Source organism: Monodon monoceros, unplaced genomic scaffold (genome assembly GCF_005190385.1).
Source record: "Monodon monoceros isolate NGI ecotype Baffin Bay Population unplaced genomic scaffold, NGI_Narwhal_1 Super_Scaffold_1, whole genome shotgun sequence".
Taxonomy (NCBI): domain Eukaryota; kingdom Metazoa; phylum Chordata; class Mammalia; order Artiodactyla; family Monodontidae; genus Monodon; species Monodon monoceros.
In genome coordinates this window covers 77,720,305-77,739,181 of record NW_021703765.1, presented here as the reverse complement: position 1 = coordinate 77,739,181, position 18,877 = coordinate 77,720,305, and the positions used below count along the sequence as shown (strand labels likewise).

General features: G+C 43.2%; 1 protein-coding gene across 2 annotated transcripts in view; it reads right to left on the bottom strand.

Moving 5' to 3' along the window:
- Positions 1-7,250: 7,250 nt before the first annotated feature.
- Positions 7,251-18,877, bottom strand: part of BRAP (BRCA1 associated protein) — a 37,471-nt gene continuing 25,844 nt past the window's right edge. For both annotated transcript variants that reach the window (XM_029224950.1, XM_029224955.1), the window contains exons 10-12: positions 17,687-17,776; positions 11,897-12,000; positions 7,251-9,624 (exon numbers count right to left, since the gene is read on the bottom strand). In XM_029224950.1, coding sequence (XP_029080783.1) covers positions 9,261-9,624; positions 11,897-12,000; positions 17,687-17,776 — 558 coding nt within the window. In that variant the 3' untranslated portion in view covers positions 7,251-9,260. The remainder of the gene's footprint in view (positions 9,625-11,896; positions 12,001-17,686; positions 17,777-18,877) is intronic.

Here is an 18,877-nt window from a genome sequence, read left to right as displayed (position 1 = left end):
AGGTGGATCTGTGAGTTCTGAGCTCAGAGCAGGGTCTAGGCTGAAGGTAGAAATTTGGGGATTTGACTGCATCAAGGTAGTCTTTCACATCACAGGAGTTGGTGAGCTCACCTAGAGAGAGAGGAGAAAGAATAGGAAGGCCAGGATTGAGCCCTGAGAATCCCCTACTTCGGGGGGCTGGTGTAACTGAGGAGGAGGCCTGATTGCTGATGTGAGGGAGAAATTAAGGCCTGGGGCTGCCAGGCCGGCCCAGGAGACCAGGGAGGGCCTTCCTGAGGAGGCGGCAGTTAAAGTCGGTTGACTGCACACATAGGGGCTGGCCGGGGGAAGGTGTAGCTGCTGGAGGAAACAGAAGCACAGAGCAGGGGGTTAGTTTCATGAAGTATCACAGACTGAGGGGCTTGAAACAACAGAAGTTGGTTCTCTCACGGTTCTGGAGGCCAGAGGTCTGAATCAAGCATTTTTGGCACACAGTAAATCATGAGGCATTCTCCAGCGATCCAACCTAAAATGGCCCTTCCCTCCTATCTCCTTATACGCTTTCATTTTTTCTCCTAGCACTTACTGTTTTGTTTTGTTTTGGCCACTCTGCACAGCTTGTGGGATCTTAGTTCCCCACCCAGGGATTGAACCCGGGCCCTTCCCAGTGAAAGCGTGGAGTCCAAACCACTAGACCACCAGGGAACTCCCATCCTAGCACTTACTGTTATCTGAAACTTTACCCAACTTTGTTTGTTTTTAGGGTGGCGATGCCTGGGACTGTTGTATTCACCATCATATCCTCAGAACCTAGACAGTATCGGGCACTTAGTAGGCCCTCTAATTACTGAAAGAACAAATAAACCATAAAAAAAGAATATGTATAGAAAATCTTGGAAGAAACAATGACTTCCTGTGTTGAGATAAGGGTACTTTTAATTTTCCTCTTTCTATTTTTCTGCTTTAAAAGTAAAACATCCTATTTGGGGATAGATGGAAATGTTCTACATGTTGATTTGGGTGGCAGTTACACAGATGTATACAATTGTCAAAACTCATCCAACTGAATGCTTAAAGGCTGTATTCTGTTATATGTTAATTACATCTCATTAAAAAATAAACATACAAACAATATACTCATGTATTTTAATAAATTTTTTATTTTATTTATTTTTGGCTGCATTCGGTCTTCGTTGCTGCACGTGGACTCTCTCTAGTTGCGGCGAGCGAGGCTACTTTTCGTTGCAGTGCGCAGGCTTCTCATTGCGGTGGCTTCTCTTGTTGCAGAGCATGGGCTCTAGGCATGCAAGCTTCAGTAGTTGCGGCATGCAGGCTCAGTAGTTGTGGCTCTTGGGCTCTAGAGCACAGGCTCAGTAGTTGTGGTGCACGGGCTTAGTTGCTCCGTGGCATGTGGGATCTTCCTAGACCAGGGCTCGAACCTGTGTCCCCTGCATTGGCAGGCGATTCTTAACCACTGCGCCACCAGGGAAGTCCAATACTCATGTGTTTTAGAAGAGAAAGCTCCTACTATTGTTGTACAGCAGTTAGAATATGTAATTGTAAGTAGGATAAGTAGAAATAAGTGGAGATATGAGGTACATAACAAAAATTGGTACTGAATCTCTATCATAAATTAAGTTTGGGGACTTCCCTGGTGGTCCAGTGGGTAAGACTCTGCACTCCCAATGCAGGGGGCACGGGTTTGATCCCTAGTCAGGGAACTAGATCCCACATACATGCTGCAACTAAGAGTTCACATGCCACAACTAAGGAGCCCATGTGCCACAACTATGGAGCCCATGTGCCACAACTAAAGATCCTGCATGCCACAACTAAAAATCCTGCAACCTGCAACAAAGATCTCACGTGCCACAACTAAGACCCGGTACAGCCAAAATAAATAAATAAATAAATAAATAAACTAAATTTGACTTGTGATAATATAAAAGAAGAAATAAAGCTCTTATAGAATATAAGAATATAGAATGGATAAACAAGGTCCTATTGTATAGCACATGGAACTATATTCAATATCCTGAGATAAACCATAATGGAGGGACTCGCTTGGTGACGCAGTGGTTAAGAATCTGCCTGCCAATGCAGGGGACATGGGTTCAATCCCTGGTCCAGGAAGATCCCACATGCTGTGGAGCAACTAAGCCCATGCACCACAACTACTGAGCCTGTGCTCTAGAGCCTGCGAACCACAACTACTGAGCCCACGTGCTGCAACTACTGAAGCCCACGCGCCTAGAGCCCGTGCTCTGCAACGAGAAGCCACCACAATAAAAAGCCCACGCATCACGATGAAGAGTAGCCCCCGCTCGCCACAACAAGAGAAAGCCCTCACGCAGCAATGAAGACCCAACACAGCCAAAAATAAATAAATAAAATAAATAAATTTATTTAAAAAAACATAATGGAAAAGAATATTTTAAAAATGTATATATGTGTATAACTGAATCACTTTGCTGTACACCAGAAATTAACACAACATTGTAAATGAACTATACTTCAATTAAAACAAAACAGAAAAAACTCTTGGAAATATTTGTGCACAGACACATATACCAGTCTATACCTGCCAAATTAACACTGCTTTATAATATCCCTCAGTAGTTTATAAAAATCTTGTTCTAGGCTTTCTCTTTCCCCTATTTATTCTGTAATAAATTGAAGCCACAAATTAAGCTGATCCCTCCAGAATTTAAAGTTTCCAGTTAGCCTGTTTATGCCTGTTTGACTGTGCCTTTGGGGGCAGTTACTGAGTCTACACGCTCAAAGAAAGGACTCTTTAGGGTCTAGATAGTTTTGTTCCAGAAGCAACTTTTCCAGCTGGGGAAGCACCTCGGCTCCCATGAAGCTCCATATAAAAGAACTGAGATGTCAGCTTACTTATTTGGTATGGCCTGGACCCCGAGTCCCCCAGGGTGAAGGGCCACGACAGGCAATTTCCCAGAGCCAGCCCTCAGGTGTAACAGGGGAAGCAGTGGCATTGTTTTCTTCGTCCTTCTTTATTAGCTCTGGCTCAGGCCCTGCTAAAGCGGGAGAGAGCCAGGGAGAAGTCAGAAAGTTCCATGAGGAGAGGGGAAGGCTTGCAGAGGGTGGGTGTGCAGAACTGCTGTCCTCACACAAAAGTAATCTCAACTCAGTACTCTGCTCTTTTCCCAAAGCGATCACAAAACTGGGGGCTGTGTCCTTTGTTCCCAAGTTCCAATGTTAGGGGAGCAGCAGAGCAGAGTGGTGAGGAGACCAGATTTTGGGGTCAGACAATGCTGAGATGGGGCGCTACCCTTTTCACATGTTTCAGCTATGTGACCTCAAGTCAATGCTGAAATATCCCCCACTGAGCCTTGGTTTCCTGATTTGTAAAATGGGATAACTCTACCTACCTTACAGACTGGTGTTGAGTACAAGGAAAGCACACTCAACGCAGTAACTGTAGTTTGGTACATGGTTGGGAATTCAACAAATGCCAGCTTGCCTTGGAATCAAACGCCTCAACAAAGACAGGACTTGCTTCCGCTTCTAATTCTTGGCAAGAGCAAGGTGACTCTATCAGCTCTGGGTCCTACCAAAGAAAACAGAGATCGGGGGTCTGCCCCTCTGGACTGTGTACTTGAGGTAACCAGGGCTGGAAAAGAGGTCTCTCAAGGGGATGTTCTTTTAGGTTTTTTCTAGTCTACTTGGGTTCACACAAGCAAACAATAATCCAATCAGCGTTCTCTGGCATCAGTTACCTCCCTTCCCACAAGAATGTTCTCTCAGAAGGTGAGAGAAAAGTGTTTTTAAGAGTTCACCAAAAAGGCAGCCCTTTCCTGCGGGCTAACGGAGAAGAGAGACGCTGCTTAGTGGGGCTTATCTTTCTGGGATTATTTTGGTTCTGAAAAGCAGCAGAACATCCTTATTTACAACTGTGAGGGGCAGTGGGGCCCCAGGGAGAGGAGATCCCGGCATACAGGAAAAAAAAGGAACAGGAGAGAGCTTTAGCCTGACTGTGGCCAAGCAGAGCCAGGAATCTCGCCAAAGAGAAAGTGCAGCATTGGCAGCAACCAAGAGGTCCTGTATAGACTTTTAGGAAAGATTCTGGGCCACAGCACGGGGCCTCCTCAACCGGGCCAGGAGAATCTGGCGGCAGCCCCCAGCCTGGGCCTGTTCCCACGTAATTGAAGTTGAATGTGCTGGGGGGAGGGCGCCGGAGGCTGCAGAATCTCGGCGTCCGCAGTTGGCCCTGTTTGGGATCAAAGCCAGTCAGTGTTGATTTTGTGCAGCCTGGAAACAAATGAAACGAAGGCTGTTTTCCTGAGGTGTGCGTTTTGAAAGGAGGCTTTTCATTTGTTTCCCCAAGGACAGGTGGAGCAGGGAGGGGGGGAAGTTGTGACGTGGCTCTTCTGTTGCAGTCCCTTTGGCAAACGGTTTTGGGCTCATAGTTTCCGAGTGAGCATAAACTCATCAGAATGTGTGAGTGGGCATAGCTACGATGAGGGCTAGGTCCTTCACAAAAGATAGTTCCTGGAAAATGCTGCTGGAGGACCCGCTGGCTGTGTGTAATAAGTCACAATTCACTCTCCACTGGAGTGTTTCCAAGCGAGCAACTCTCCTGATTCCTTCTGAAATTTTCCATTTCTTCTTCAGTTATAGGTCTTTCTCCGTGATTTGTTCTTCTGCCCAGAAATTAGTTTGCGTTCTTTTTCAGTTAGCGCCGCAGCCTTTTGGTGTGAAGCACGATGGTAATGATGTAAAGTGATACAAGCACGTATCTCAAGTGGTGGAAACACCACCTTCTTTTAATGGCACTCGCCTTCTCCCAGCCCTCTAGCGAAAGTCTGAATTTTTGGCCCATCGGGCCATAACCAAGGGACTGAGAATTTAGAATCAAAAATCGATATAGCTGGAGGGATCTCAGTTGCTCCTTTTTTTTTTTTTTTGCGGTACCCGGGCCTCTCACTGTTGTGGCCTCTCCCGTTGCGGAGCACAGGCTCCAGACGCGCAGGCTCAGCGGCCGTGGCTCACGGGCCCAGCCGCTCCGCGGCACGTGGGATCTTCCCGGACCGGGGCATGAACCCGTGTCCCCTGCATCGGCAGGCGGACTCTCAACCCCTGCGCCACCAGGGAAGCCCGCTCTTTCTTTTTAAGTGAGGAAACAACTGAATGAGGAAGTTTGGTCTGGGACTTGCTGCTTCTTCCAGGCAGAAGATGGCAAAAGACATCTCCAGAGAGGCCAAGTCAGAACTGTTTTTCCTATTCAACCATTTATGCTTAGTGTGCCATAGGCTCACTTTCATCTTTTGGAAAGAATCGCACCGTCAGTAGTGTTGTACTAGGGTAGATTCATTCTGGGTGTCGTACACCTTCATGGTCCAAGACCTTGCAGGTGATTGCACTCTTGGATGGACCCCTCCTCCCACTCCCTACTGACAAACTTCTCTGCATTTACTTCGAGAGGCTGGATCTGAAAGGAGTTTTGGGTCAGGGGATTTAGAACAGGGTCTGAAAAGAAGCAAAGCTTCTTTAGTTCACGTCGTGTGCTTGGTCATCAGCCTTGGAGTAACAAATGTTATCCGCACCAGCGCAGCTCCGTGCCAAGTACCAAAACTACATTTTGCAGCCGATTCCAGTGAGAAGTTTCTGACCCGAAGCAGTTCAGTATTAGGCCCCAAAGACCACAGTCATCCTGTATAAGACTACGGATTGTTCATCTCTTCCTGGGCTTCTTTAATGCAGTAAGAATTCAAAATCCAGATTAAAAAACCAACTGCAGAGCCCCTTTCGGGCTCTTGTAAGCTTTCAGAATCACAGTGAGAGAACACTCAGTGTTCATGAAGAGCATACTAGCTGCTAAAAGGATGCTAAAATAGTTTTGGCCTCTGGAAGTACAGCTTTCAAAATTCATGTTGGATAGAAACTGCTATCGTAAATGACAGCATTCCAGGGAGGGCACGTGAGTTTCAGGGATGCAAGAAGAAGGGTTACCATCAAGTGGTAAATGGTTACCACTACCTTTAAAAAATACAAAGAGGATGTAAAGGAGTTGATTATGACATTGATCAGGATAAAGAGACCACACTCCCCGTCCCCCACAAAAAAAGTAAAAAATAAGTCTTATATAACTTCCCTGAAGTCTCCTAATGCACAAATGCAAAGAATGTTTTTTGCACGCCGCAGGCTGACCTCAGTACTGCATTTGCGGGGAGGAAATCAACTTCACATCACAGAGGAGACACTCGGCTTTGGCTCTGGGGTAAAACTCAGGGTTCCTAAAGGGAAAGGCTTTTCTCCCTATTACGACTTCACTCTGTCATTTAAAAATTTTAACTTTAAAAGCCACATCTGTTGGTGTAGCCACTGCACAGAATTCTAGGACTCCCGTTTCAGGAATTTTCACGATCAAGAATGAAGACTGGCCAGCAGCAGAGGCCTGCCAGAGAACACTTGGTGCCTTCCTAAACTTGCTTCAGGTGTTGGCCAGGTCTCTGGGTAGTTGAGATGTCCCCCAGCACCACTGAAGAGCAGGAGCTGGGTCTTAAGAAATTCCTGAAAAATTTCCCTTTTATTGCCAACAAGTAACACAGCAGAATGACCACGGCATAAATCAGCTTTATCTTGGAGAAAACAAAATAGCTTTCCTCAAATGTTTTAAAAGTGACTTTCCATTTTTAGATAAGCCCATGGACTTTATCACAACAAACTAAAATCTGCCACCAGCCCAAGCAACGTGGCATCGTGCAGAGCAGCCAAATCTTATGGATAGTATATTTGTAGCTTGTGTATCCCGACTGCACTAGGAGAGGGGTTTCCAAGTGATGACAGAAGGTTGTTCATTTGTGATTTGCCAAGTTCTCCATATTCTACTGGCTGTTTAAATCACTTTCTCAGCCCTTCTGATGAGGACAACTTCACTGCGCAAGCAGGAGCGGGGAGTTGCTTCAGTGCTTTTTCTTACATGGTGGATCCTTAACAAGTCACATTTATGACAGTTTCCAAAAATAAAACCACCTCAGCTCGGTGTAGGGCCTGGAAAAAAGTCTCAGGTGTAGAAATTGACTGCTTTTAGTTTGCAAAAGAATTGTGTGCCTGGGTCTTCTCCTAACCCAAGCTTCCAAATTCAGAGGATTTTCCCTATTCTGTACCTGGTTCAGCTACTTTTTCTTAGATTATTCAGGTACAAGCTCCAAGCAAATGTCAACCAGAGAGACACAGATTTCACACGGGGCAGAATCATTTCAAAGTTTGGTTATTTTAATGCAATTTCATTGTTCAAGGTAGTATGGATACATTAAGTGGTTCATTTCCATCCTGTAGGAAACACTAACAGCTTCTACCTTATGTAATTTTGTCAAATTCAAACATGACTCGTTGACCGGTTTAATAAAACATTTTCTTTACATAGCTTGACAAGTTTTTCTGGAACATTTTTTTAAACCTTCAAGTAGTTTGGAAACGTTTGCCTATTTGCTCATTCCTCTGGGCACAGCCTTTCAGAGCATTTATCCCATCTATACTGAAAATCTCTGTTCTCCCAGCTGGTGGTAGGCTGCTTGGTGGAGGTGATCGCAGAGAAATGGGCAAGCAAGCTTTGTCAACTACTTCTAATTCTCTTAATTAGTATGCTGCGATCCACCCCAGCTTCTGCAAGGTCAGACATGCAAGACGAGTACTTGGCCAAAAAAAGCAGGATTCTAACTAGTGTAAAAATAGATTTTAAATAAAATAGAATCTCTATAGGAAAGAGAAGTTAGCTTCCCATTCCCACTCTTGCTTTAGGATATCTGTATATATAAGTGCAAGGGGGACTTATGGAGTTGGTTTGCCCTAAGAAAAATTTGAGAATGTCTGAGTACATTCATGTTGCAAAGTTACAGGGAAGGTTCTTTGGGAAATGCTGCGGCACATCCCACAGAAGTGGATGGTGATTAGCGAGACAGTTGGTGTGCGAACAAATAACGTGCAAAATGTTTAGGTCAAAGAGGATGCAGCCTAATCGTAGGCTAAGAACCAATTCTGAAGTGTGATAATTTGAAAACCTTGGCTAATTATAAACACAGGAAAGAAAACCCATAGTGTTAATTTGTTAACACTATGTCTTGTTAACCTACCCAGCTACCTCTTTTGGAAGCGAAATTCCAACACGGGTCTTACTTTAATTTTGCTTCATTTCCACACATTACGATTTTTTTTTTGGACATTTCTGTTTCTAGAAAAAGTACACAGCCCCTCTGTTGGCCCACACAAGCATTACATGACTGTTTTAAAGGGGCCTCTGTTAAAATTCTAATTTTTGGATTTAGCCGCAGCCTTTTGGATATGCCTTGAAGGCATAATTGAAAATCTGCCCAAGCTCCCTTTAGCCGCAACCTGAACACGCAGCCCAATCTTTTGTAAACACTCAGAAAATACTGATCCCAGCAAAATACAGTCAGCCAGTCAGAGGCCTCACTCTGCCTTTTCACGTGGATGATAAATCTGCCTGCTTATTCTTGCTGGATGCTAGGAAATCCATTCTGAGATTTGAGTCTCAGAGCAAACATTTAGCCTCCTTCTCTGAGGTACATAATGAGCTGTGGAGGCATCAAAAATAAACAAAGTGGGGACATCACCATTTTTCCTACACTGGGTCCACTCAGTCTGCTCGGGGCCGTTTGTTTTTCCTGGCTAGGCCTGGAGCAAGAGGAGATGGCTGCTGGTGACAAGCCAATGCCAGGTTTACAGACCCAGCCTCTTTTCATGTAACATTTGACCAATTATTCAATTCCCTGGAGGCAGGGAGGGATGCCAATGCTAATGCTAGGGAATTTTCATAAATCCTCAGTGGCCATGGAGAACCTCTCTCTCAAGCGGCTGCGATGACCTCAGGCAGGTTTGGTGCTTTAAGGATAGTTACCTTTGAGGGGGACACAAAAAAATTCTACCTCTTAAAGTGATTCCAGAACTGAACGTCTAATACACCAACTCAATAAATACAACAGAAAAATGCACAGCAGAGTTGGGGCATCTATCAAGTAGGAAGGCAAAACGGTCATTAGAACGTCTGAGGTCAGTGAACTATTACGGTTGAAAAAAGCAGCCACCTTTGAGAACACTGCCCATTTCCCTCAGCTCTACTAGCTGTCAGCCCTCTAACGTTCGTTACACCACACGGTAGCAAATGAAAGATCCGAACAACTGCGGCTTGATCTTCACTTATACTTATTCAGGGTCCACCCTCACATTCAGCTGAAGGCCCCAGCACACCCTTGCTGTGCCAGGGAGAACAGTCTCAAGGACATGTGTTTTTCTGAAGGTCACTTGCCCCTCTTGCTGCGGCCCTTCCTGGAGGACAGCTTCCCGCTGCCCCCCGAAGACGGGGGGCTTGAGGCCGAGGCCATGGCAATGTTGATCTGTCCCTCCTGGATTTCCTGCCGGGTCTCAGCGGGCAGGTGGTTGATCTTCTGCTGCGTCTCCAGGTAGAACATGACGTCCCGCAGCTGCTCCTGGATCTCAGTGATCTGCAGGTCCTTCTGGTCGCAGGTCTCCTTTAACACCCTCTCCTCTTCCTTCAGCTTGTTCTGCAGGAGGACTTGGTTGGCTCGCAAACACTTGTTCATTTCCTGCTCCTCTTTGAGCTCTGTGGTGAGTTTGGCCACTTTTGTGTTTAGCTGAGTACACCTTTTACAAAACAAAGGAAGACAAAGCACGTTTTTCATTTGCTGACACAGTCCCCTTTCTGCTCTGGGATTGAACAGAGGAGCCATGACCTCAGAAGCCATTTAGGGCAGACCCCGCCCTCCCATGGCCAGGGGGACTGGTTTGCTGCCATTGCAACAGCTACCTAAAACAAGAATTTTGCTCTAGTTAACTCAAGTGTAGCCTCAGGACATTTTTTGTTTTTTTAAAGGATCAGAAAATTTTCAATAGCAGAAACTATTCTGTGATTCATGGTAAAATTTCTACTGCTTCTCTGTTTTGTTTACATGGGTGGCTTAAGAGATGATAGCTGTGATAAAGAAGTTATGAAGAAAAGTGACATTCTTAAAGAGTCAAGTACTCTGATCTCAACTGCATTTGCTGGAGAAGAGTTTGCAAGAATAGGGAGTGCCTTACTGATGCTCAATCTTACTCACAAGTAAAGAATGACAAAACACCACTTGAGATACCATTTTTATGTATCAGAATGCCAAAGAGCTCAGATGTGGGAAAAGCGGGTACTCCCACACGCTGGTACTACAGTGTGAACTGGCACAAACTCCTTGGAAGTCAACTTGACACCATCTATGAAAATCAAAATTTCACCTGCCCTTTCACATAGCTATTCTACTTCCAGGAATTTATCCTATAAAGTAAATATACTCAGGACTGCACTAAATGACAAATGCAGAAAGATGCTTATTGCAACATTGTTCATAGTAGTGTGAGACTTGAAACAACTTACATGTCCTTCAAGGGGAACTGGTTAAAATTATTATGGGACCTTCATATGATGTTACAAAGATCAGAATAGATCTAGATATGCCAGTACAAAAAAACCCAAAAAACAAAAAAACTCCAAAACAGAATATTTTACCAAATAGAATACTTAATATTATTCAAGTTTTGTAGAAAAAAGATGTATATGAGAAAGACCGAGAACAACAAAGATTCACTGGTACCATTAATAATGGTTACCTCTAGATAGCCGGATTTGGGGGTGAAAGAAAACTTACAGTTTTAATTTTTAAATTCTTTGGAACAGTTCAACTTGTTAGGGTGCTGAAAGTATACGAGAATTTTTGATTTGTATTTCTATTAATGTAGTGTTGTTTTCACAGCAGTTAAAAAACACCTTTGCAGGGGGCTTCCCTGGTGGTGCAGTGGTTGAGAGTCCGCCTGCCGATGCAGGGGACACGGGTTCGTGCCCCGGTCCGGGAAGATCCCACATGCCGCGGAGCAACTAAGCCCGTGAGCCATGGCCGCTAAGCATGCGCGTCCGGAGCCTGTGCTCCGCAACGGGAGAGGCCACAACAGTGAGAGGCCCGCACAACGCAAAAAAAACACCCAAAAACAAACAAACAAACAAACAAAAACAAACCAAAAAACACCTTTGCTGAAGAGTTTCTTTTGGGGTGATAAAAAATTCTGGAACCATACAGTGGTCACAGCTGCACAACACTGTGAGCTGCATACTTAAAACGGCAGAATCTACGTTACATGGATTTTACCCCCCAATCCCCCCACACAAATGACTAAAAATATCCACCTATTTGCAATGAGGGAGAACAGGTGAAAGGTATACGGGAATTCTTTGCACTATCTTTGCAACCTTTTTGTAAAACTAAATTTATCCCAAGATTAAAAAAAAAAAAAACTTAAGGGACAATTATCCCCCTTAAATTTATTTTTTATCCATTTGTCTGGAGTAAAAAAATCCAATTATTTTTGTGAGTATAACTTAAACTAGAAAGGCAGTTTCAATCAGCAGCAATTATCTTCCCAAGTAACACTAGTAGAGTCTGTTCTTGCCGTGTTGTTGATGAATTTTTTGCTCCACGTTCAACATCTTTGGCCTGTAATTCCCGACCAAGGCCAGAACACATGCCATCTTCAGCTTAAACGTAAATCTCCTTCCTAACTGCCATTTCTCAGCCACCATGGCTCAGAGATGCTCTGGGCACAAGGAAGTTGCTTTCTACAGGCCAAAATGGAAGATACTTGCATGTAGCATGAGCACAGACATCAGGAGAGCGTCCTGCATTCCACATGGCATCCATCTGGCGTGAAACACTGAATTTTTTAGTAAACAGGAAGTCACAGTAGGTTTGCTCCATATATGGGGAGAGCCCTGAAAACCTGGTGATACACACTTGACAATGAGAGTGTGTCCATGGGTATAAAGGAGATTATCTGTTTATGGAACCTGTTAGAATAAAAAAGCTAATTAAAAGAACAGGCCAGTTATACCTACTTTCTTTCCACAGACTGCTTTTCTTTCAGGAGATCATTTAGTCTGTGCTCCAAATTATCACATTTCTCAATTGTTTCTTTAAATTTGGTCTTCATGTTGTTAATCTGAAAGAGCAAACAGAGATCAGTTTCACTTCACAAAGACAAAGCTGTGTGGCCTTTGGGGCTAACATCACAATTTTTTTCCCCAATTACCTGTCTTTAACTTTGACAAACCAAATTTGGAAAAGGTGAGACCATTATCTGAAAGAATTTCTGCAATAGGAATAAAAATTTTCAGAAATCCTTTTTTTTCTTACCATTTCTCTAAACCAGGATCAAGAGGGTCAAGAGCTACTGAATGTTGAGTGAAACTGCCAGAAGGTAAAGAGCGAGCTTCAGGCTGTAGAGCATGAGATGATTTATCAGAGGCCAGACCAGAACCTCCCAATCTTTGTTTTTAAATTGAAGTGTAGCTGATGATATTGTGTAATATTGTGTTAGTTTCAGGTTTACAGCAAAGTGATTCATATATATATATTTCAGATTATTTCCATTATAGGTTATTACAAGACATTGAGTATTGTTCCCTGTGTTATACAGTAAATATTGTTCCCTGTGTTATACAGTAAATCCTTGTTGCTTTCTATTTCATATATAGTAGTATCTGTTAATCTCATACTGCCCTTCCTTTCCCCTTTGGTAAACATAAGTTTGTTTTCTATGTCTGTGAGTCTGTTTCTGTTTTGTAAATAGATTCATTTGTATTATTTTTTAGATTTGGATATAAGTGATATCATGTAATATTTGTCTTTCTGTCTGACTTACTTCATTTAGTTTGATAATCTCTAGGTCCATCCATGTTGCTGCAAATGGCATTATTTCATTCTTTTTTATGGCTGAGTAATATTCCATTGCATATATATACCACATCTTCTTTACCCATTTATCTGTGGATGGACATTTAGGTTTCTTCCATGTCTTAGCTATTGTAAACAGTGCTGCTATGGACACTGGGGTGCATTTTTCTTTTCAAATTAGTTTTCATCTTTTCTGAATATATGCCCAGGAGTGGGATTGTAGGATCATATGGCAGTTCTGTTTTTAGTTTTTTAAGGAACCTCCATACTGTCTTCCATAGTGACTGCACCAATTTACATTCCCATCAACAGTGTAGAAGGGCAGAATCTCCAATTCTTAACTGACCAGTTTTTTAACTCTTGAGATCATATTCTAAAAGTTACACTTGACCCTTGAACAATGTGTGGTCTCGACCCTCCTTCAAGTCGAAAATCTGAGTATAACTTTATTGTCGGCCCTCCGTATCCATGGTTCTGCATCTGTAGATTCAACCATTTGTGGATCCTGCAGTACTGTAGCAGGTATCCACTGAAAACAATCCACATATAAGTGGACCTGTGCAGTTCAAATCCGTGCTTTTAAGTGACAATTGTATTATCCAAATAATCTGAAGTTACTTGTAACAGGTGATTCTGTTTGGTGCTTTTTTCCATCCAATTTCACTATTAATTTTCTCATGTACTGTGAAGCCATATGGAACATAAGCAGTTCTTATTTTGAGTTTATATAAAGGCAATTTACAGAGAGAATTCAAATTACATTGTCTTAAAAACTTAAGAGAAATTAAAAATTCTGGTGTATTATATGTCAGATGGCAGCAATCCTAGCAAGGAGTCTGTGGAAGTCTAGTTATGTAGACACTGGATTCACACAGGTGTTAAGATCTACAGACTTGGGAAACACCTCAACTCCACTTGTCTAAGGACACAGGAAGACAGGTGGATCGTGAGGTAATAATAATAATAGGAACAGAAGTGATTGAGAATTTAAATCCTATGGCCCAGGTCCTGGCTAGGTGTTTTATAGGTTGTATCTCATTTATTGTTTATAACAAGCCTATGACTTAGGTATGTAAACTTTTTACAGAAACTGAGGCTTAGAGAAAGGTGAGGCAATACACTCCAAGGTCACCCAGCTCGAGTGACATGGGTCCAAGATTGGACCCCCAAGTCTGGGTCCAAAGCCAAGTTCTAAAACTCTCTCTGCACTATATGGGAGGCCAAAGCTCTATAGCAAAGGAAAACTGACCTCTTGGCAAGATTTAAACTCTTAGCAGAGATCCGTGATGCATGCAACATCCATCACGCCAGAAAAAGGGCCACTACTTTTAACGCTTTCTTTTTTTTTTTTTTTGCGGTATGTGGGCCTCTCACTGTTGTGGCCTCTCCCATTGTGGAGCACAGGCTCTGGACGCGCAGGCTCAGCGGCCATGGCTCACAGGCCCAGCTGCTCCGTGGCATGTGGGATCTTCCCAGACCGGGGCACGAACCCGCGTCCCCTGCATTGGCAGGCGGACTCTCAACCACTGCGCCACCAGGGAAGCCCTTAACGCTTTCTTTTTAAACATTTGCTACGGCTCGCCTAGCAGGTCTCTAACAGCACTGCTCCCTCTTTTTTTAAATAAGAAATTAACTGTTTTGTAGAAATTAACTTTAGAGCCAACATCATTAAGTTGGAAGAACATGCAATTAAAGAGAGATTTCTAAAAGTTCCTCTATGTCATAAAAATAAAAATAGCTTTCAAATTGCTATCATTCTATTTGGTATTAATTTTCTCCTCAATATTGTCTTAAAATAAGACCACTAGATCCTTCTGACATTTTCTCTTAAACTGACTCCTGTCAGTTTAGGGAAATTGGAAAGGACAGAAATGACCATCAAAAGGAACCAAACTGTCTGTTTTGGTCACTAAAGACAATAAGCTAAACACATTTAAATCAAGATGAAAAATATCTAGTAACCTCAAAAAGGTTTCTGATATTGCTAGAGACAAATGTTACAATGGCTTAAGTTAGTGTTTGTTTTTTTAAAATTTATTTTTGGCTGCACTGGGTCTTCATTGCTGCGTGCGGGCTTTCTCTAGTTGCGGCGAGCGGGGGCTACTCTTCGTTGCGGTGCGCGGGCTTCTCATTGCGGTGGCTTCTCTCATTGTGAAGCATGGGCTCTAGGCACGTAGGCTTCAGTAGTTGTGGCACACAGGCTCAGCAGTTGTGGCTCGCAAGCTCTAGAGCGCAGGCTCAGCAGTTGTGGTGCACAAGCTTAGTTGCTCCGCAGTATGTGGGATCTTCTCGGACCAGGGCTTGAACCCGTGTTCCCTGCATTGGCAGGCGGGTTCTTAACTACTGCGCCACCAGGGAAGTCCTAAATTAGTGGTTTTAAAAGCAATTCTGACCATTAGCCCTCAGTAAGAAACACTTAGTACACACACACACACACCCTGATACAAAAGTTTCACAAAACAATATTAAATGTGATACACTCTGACATCTACCCTATGCTAATAAAAATGCCAGTTGTAGCCACCAAACTCAGTTCACAATCCACACCTGCAGAAAGAGCAATTTCTATATGGAGCTAGAGGTTTAAAAAGAAAAGAGGTATCTTTAGGGGAATGCACCTGTACTGATGGCCTACTCTATGCTCTTATACATGGCCCCACTAAAACTATGAACCTTCAAGTGGGTATGAGCTTCATTTTCCAGAACAGACTCTGCTCACATACTACAGCAATTGTACTACCTAAGGCATCGTGGGACTGGAATAGTATTATAGTTGAAGTCCGCAGTGAATTTCAATCTGCAGTTCCTCTCCTCCCCCACATTACCTTTATATGAGGCCCATGACCAAGAATCTCTGCCAGTGAAATGCACGGTTACTGTTTCTCCCTGCATGTGCTCTACTGCTGAAGGTGCCAACGGACAGAGGACTGGTCAAAAGGAGGACAGCAGCAGGAACAAAAGGCTTGCATCACCAATTAACTTACGGATAAGTGACATTTTTTACTAGAAAACAAAATACCCTTTTCGAGCTTTTTATTTAGGGCTGCCCTTGCCTCTACCTTATCCCTACCTAAAAGTAGACACAAGTTTCACATTTTTAGCTTCCCTGCCCCTTGACTTGCTTTCCATGGGCGTGTGTTAGGGAATGCAGTTAATCCTAAAGAGTCTTAAAGGGCAGAGAGAATCCTGAGCTTAGCTCTCAAGGGTCTGCACAAAGCACTTTAGGTGCTCACGCTGGTACAGCCCGTAGAAAAACCCATTAGTGAGGCTGCATGGAGTTGCCAGTGCTCCTCCCTGGGAACCCCAAACCTGACACCAAGTGGCAGCGACCTCTGCTCTGCCTTGTGAGTGCCATCAGGCGCACCTCCTTCCCACGTGGACTCCAATCAAGCCCTATTCAGAACAGTATGTCAAGTGACCTGAAGGCCCTCTGGAAAGGCACTTCCATTGCTTAGAAGGTTCCTGTAAGAATTTCATCATGAACTTTTCACCAAAGATCATTTTAAAGCTGGTGTTAAGCCTTAATGAAAAAACCTGATTTCTCCTCATTTGTAGGCATACTCAGAAACTTGGGCCCATGGGCCTGGCATAAAGTGAAAGCTTGGCCCTGCCTGCTAAGCTCCACGATAACACCAGCTACCACTGAGGTGACCCCAAACCCGGCTCTGCAGTCCCCCCATCTGAGGGCCCAGTTGCTGGTGAGGATTCGCAAAGTTATTAAAATAATCACTTTAAAAATAATCATTTAAGTCAATCATTTAAAAACATTTAAAAGCCTTTACTCAACACTAAGAGAATCACTGAATTATGAACACTGTCTCTAGGTCCTGATAATGGTTCCCAGAGCCCTAGTTATACACGAACACTCAGGTGCTCACTGGTTTTCAAAGTCCCTGGTCTGGAACCCTCAGGGTTCCTTGTACATGCTGGAGCCAAAGGCCAAACCAAGCAGGTGGAGCTCTGGGCCACTCTGGGCCAGGTTTCCACCAAAATCACATCACTTTTCTCTTCTATCCATCCGAGTAGTGAATGGCCTTTTCTTTAAAGCATTATTTTGTTAAATTTTCAAGACTACTGCCCTAGACTAATAAGGTGCCATGGTGACCACTTCAGCATCTCTGCCTAATTTTATTCCCTTCAGTTTCAAAGCACCGTCTTGTTGCCTCAGGAGCCCATATTCAGCTCCCCAAAGCAGCTGTTCCCAAGATGACAAACCAACTGGCTGACTGAAAGTACAAACCCTCATGCACATACTTCTATTTTTTAAATGGAATTGCACAAGGCACTAGAAAACCTGATTGAAGTTAACAAACAACATCCCAACCCCAAAATACCAAGCCTTTAAGTCCAAGGTTTCTTTTGTTTCAGGTATGTAGCAAGTATTTTATTTCTTCCTTAACTTAGTATAGGGCTCAGCACAAAATAAAATTGTGTATAGGGCTCAGCACACAATAAAATCTTCTTGATTTACTAATCCTAGGTGAGAATATATGTCTGCTTCCCTTCTCCTTTTAAATTATGCTTAGTTGATTACATTTGCAATAGCGTATTTCTGTCTCTTCCTTTTCCTCTTTTCAACTAACTTCATTCTCATTGTGGTCTACAATTTCTTGTTCCCTGATACGACCTTCTGGGGCTAAGTCTCTAGCATAATGACAAGTCAGGTGTTTACTACTTCTCCCTGGAAACTTGATGTAGAGTTAGGTTACTGGGGTGAGCCAACTGATTCCAAATCTTTTCTTTTTCCTACCCCTTACGAGCCCCCAGCTTTGTTGAGATTTAACTGACATGTAACAAAGGTTTCTTTTTAGAGGTAAACCAGTTCTCTACCTATAGATGAGACTAAGAAGGAAGACTCTGAGACCCCTTTTTCCCTGTACTCTTCCTTCTCCCCCCAACATCAGGCTATCCTGGCATGTGGCATTTCAGCAGTCACCAGACCAGAAACTTACTTCCTCTGCTGTGTCCTTCTCTATCCGAACTATCTTGTTTTCCCAGTAGATTCGCTGAGACTCCAGCTGGCTTGTTAGTAAATATGAATACTACAAAAACAGAGAATGAACACCAAAACGTAAGTCACAGTTGTCAGTCTCTGAAATTCAATTAAAACCTGACTTTTAATGACCTGCAGAGGACTAAGAGGAACATACAGAATGTATATTACACCTTGGTTCCACTCTACTCAATAAACTAGGGGAACACAGAGATGACAATTACACTTTGGTCCTCTGGGGGCTTACAATCTATAGGGACAAACAGAGAAATGTACAATTTAAAAAACCCTTAGATTTCTGTTTAAGTTGACTTCAAGAAGAACTACATGGTTTTTTTTTTCCCTTCATTTCTTTCTTTCTTTTTTTTTTTTTACATCTTTATTGGGGTATAATTGCTTTACAATGGTGTGTTAGTTTCTGCTTTGTAACAAAGTGAATCAGTTATACATATACATATGTTCCCATCTCTCTTCCCTCTTGTGTCTCCCTCCCTCCCACCCTCCCTATCCTACCCCTCCAGGCGGTCACAAAGCACCGAGCTGATATCCCTGTGCTATGTGGCTGCTTCTCACTAGCTATCTACCTTACGTTTGGTAGTGTATATATGTCCATGCCTCTCTCTCACTTTGTCACAGCTCACCCTTCCCCCTCCCCATATCCTCAAGTCCGTTCTCTAGTAGGTCTGTGTCTTTACTCCTGTCTTACCCCTAGGTTCTTCATGACATTTTTTTTTCTTAAATTCCATATATATGTGTTAGCATATGGTATTTGTCTTTCTCTTTCTGACTTACTTCACTCTGTATTACAGACTCTAGGTCTATCCACCTCATTACAAATAGATCAATTTCGTTTCTTCTTATGGCTGAGTAATATTCCATTGTATATATGTGCCACTTCTTCTTTATCCATTCATCCGATGATGGACACTTAGGTTGTTTCCATCTCTGGGCTATTGTAAATAGAGCTGCAATGAACATTTTGGTACATGACTCTTTTTGAATTATGGTTTTCTCAGGGTATATGCCCAGTAGTGGGATTGCTGGGTTATACGGTAGTTCTATTTTTAGATTTTTAAGGAACCTCCATACTGTTCTCCATAGTGGCTGTACCAATTCACACTCCCACCAGCAGTGCAAGAGTGTTCCCTTT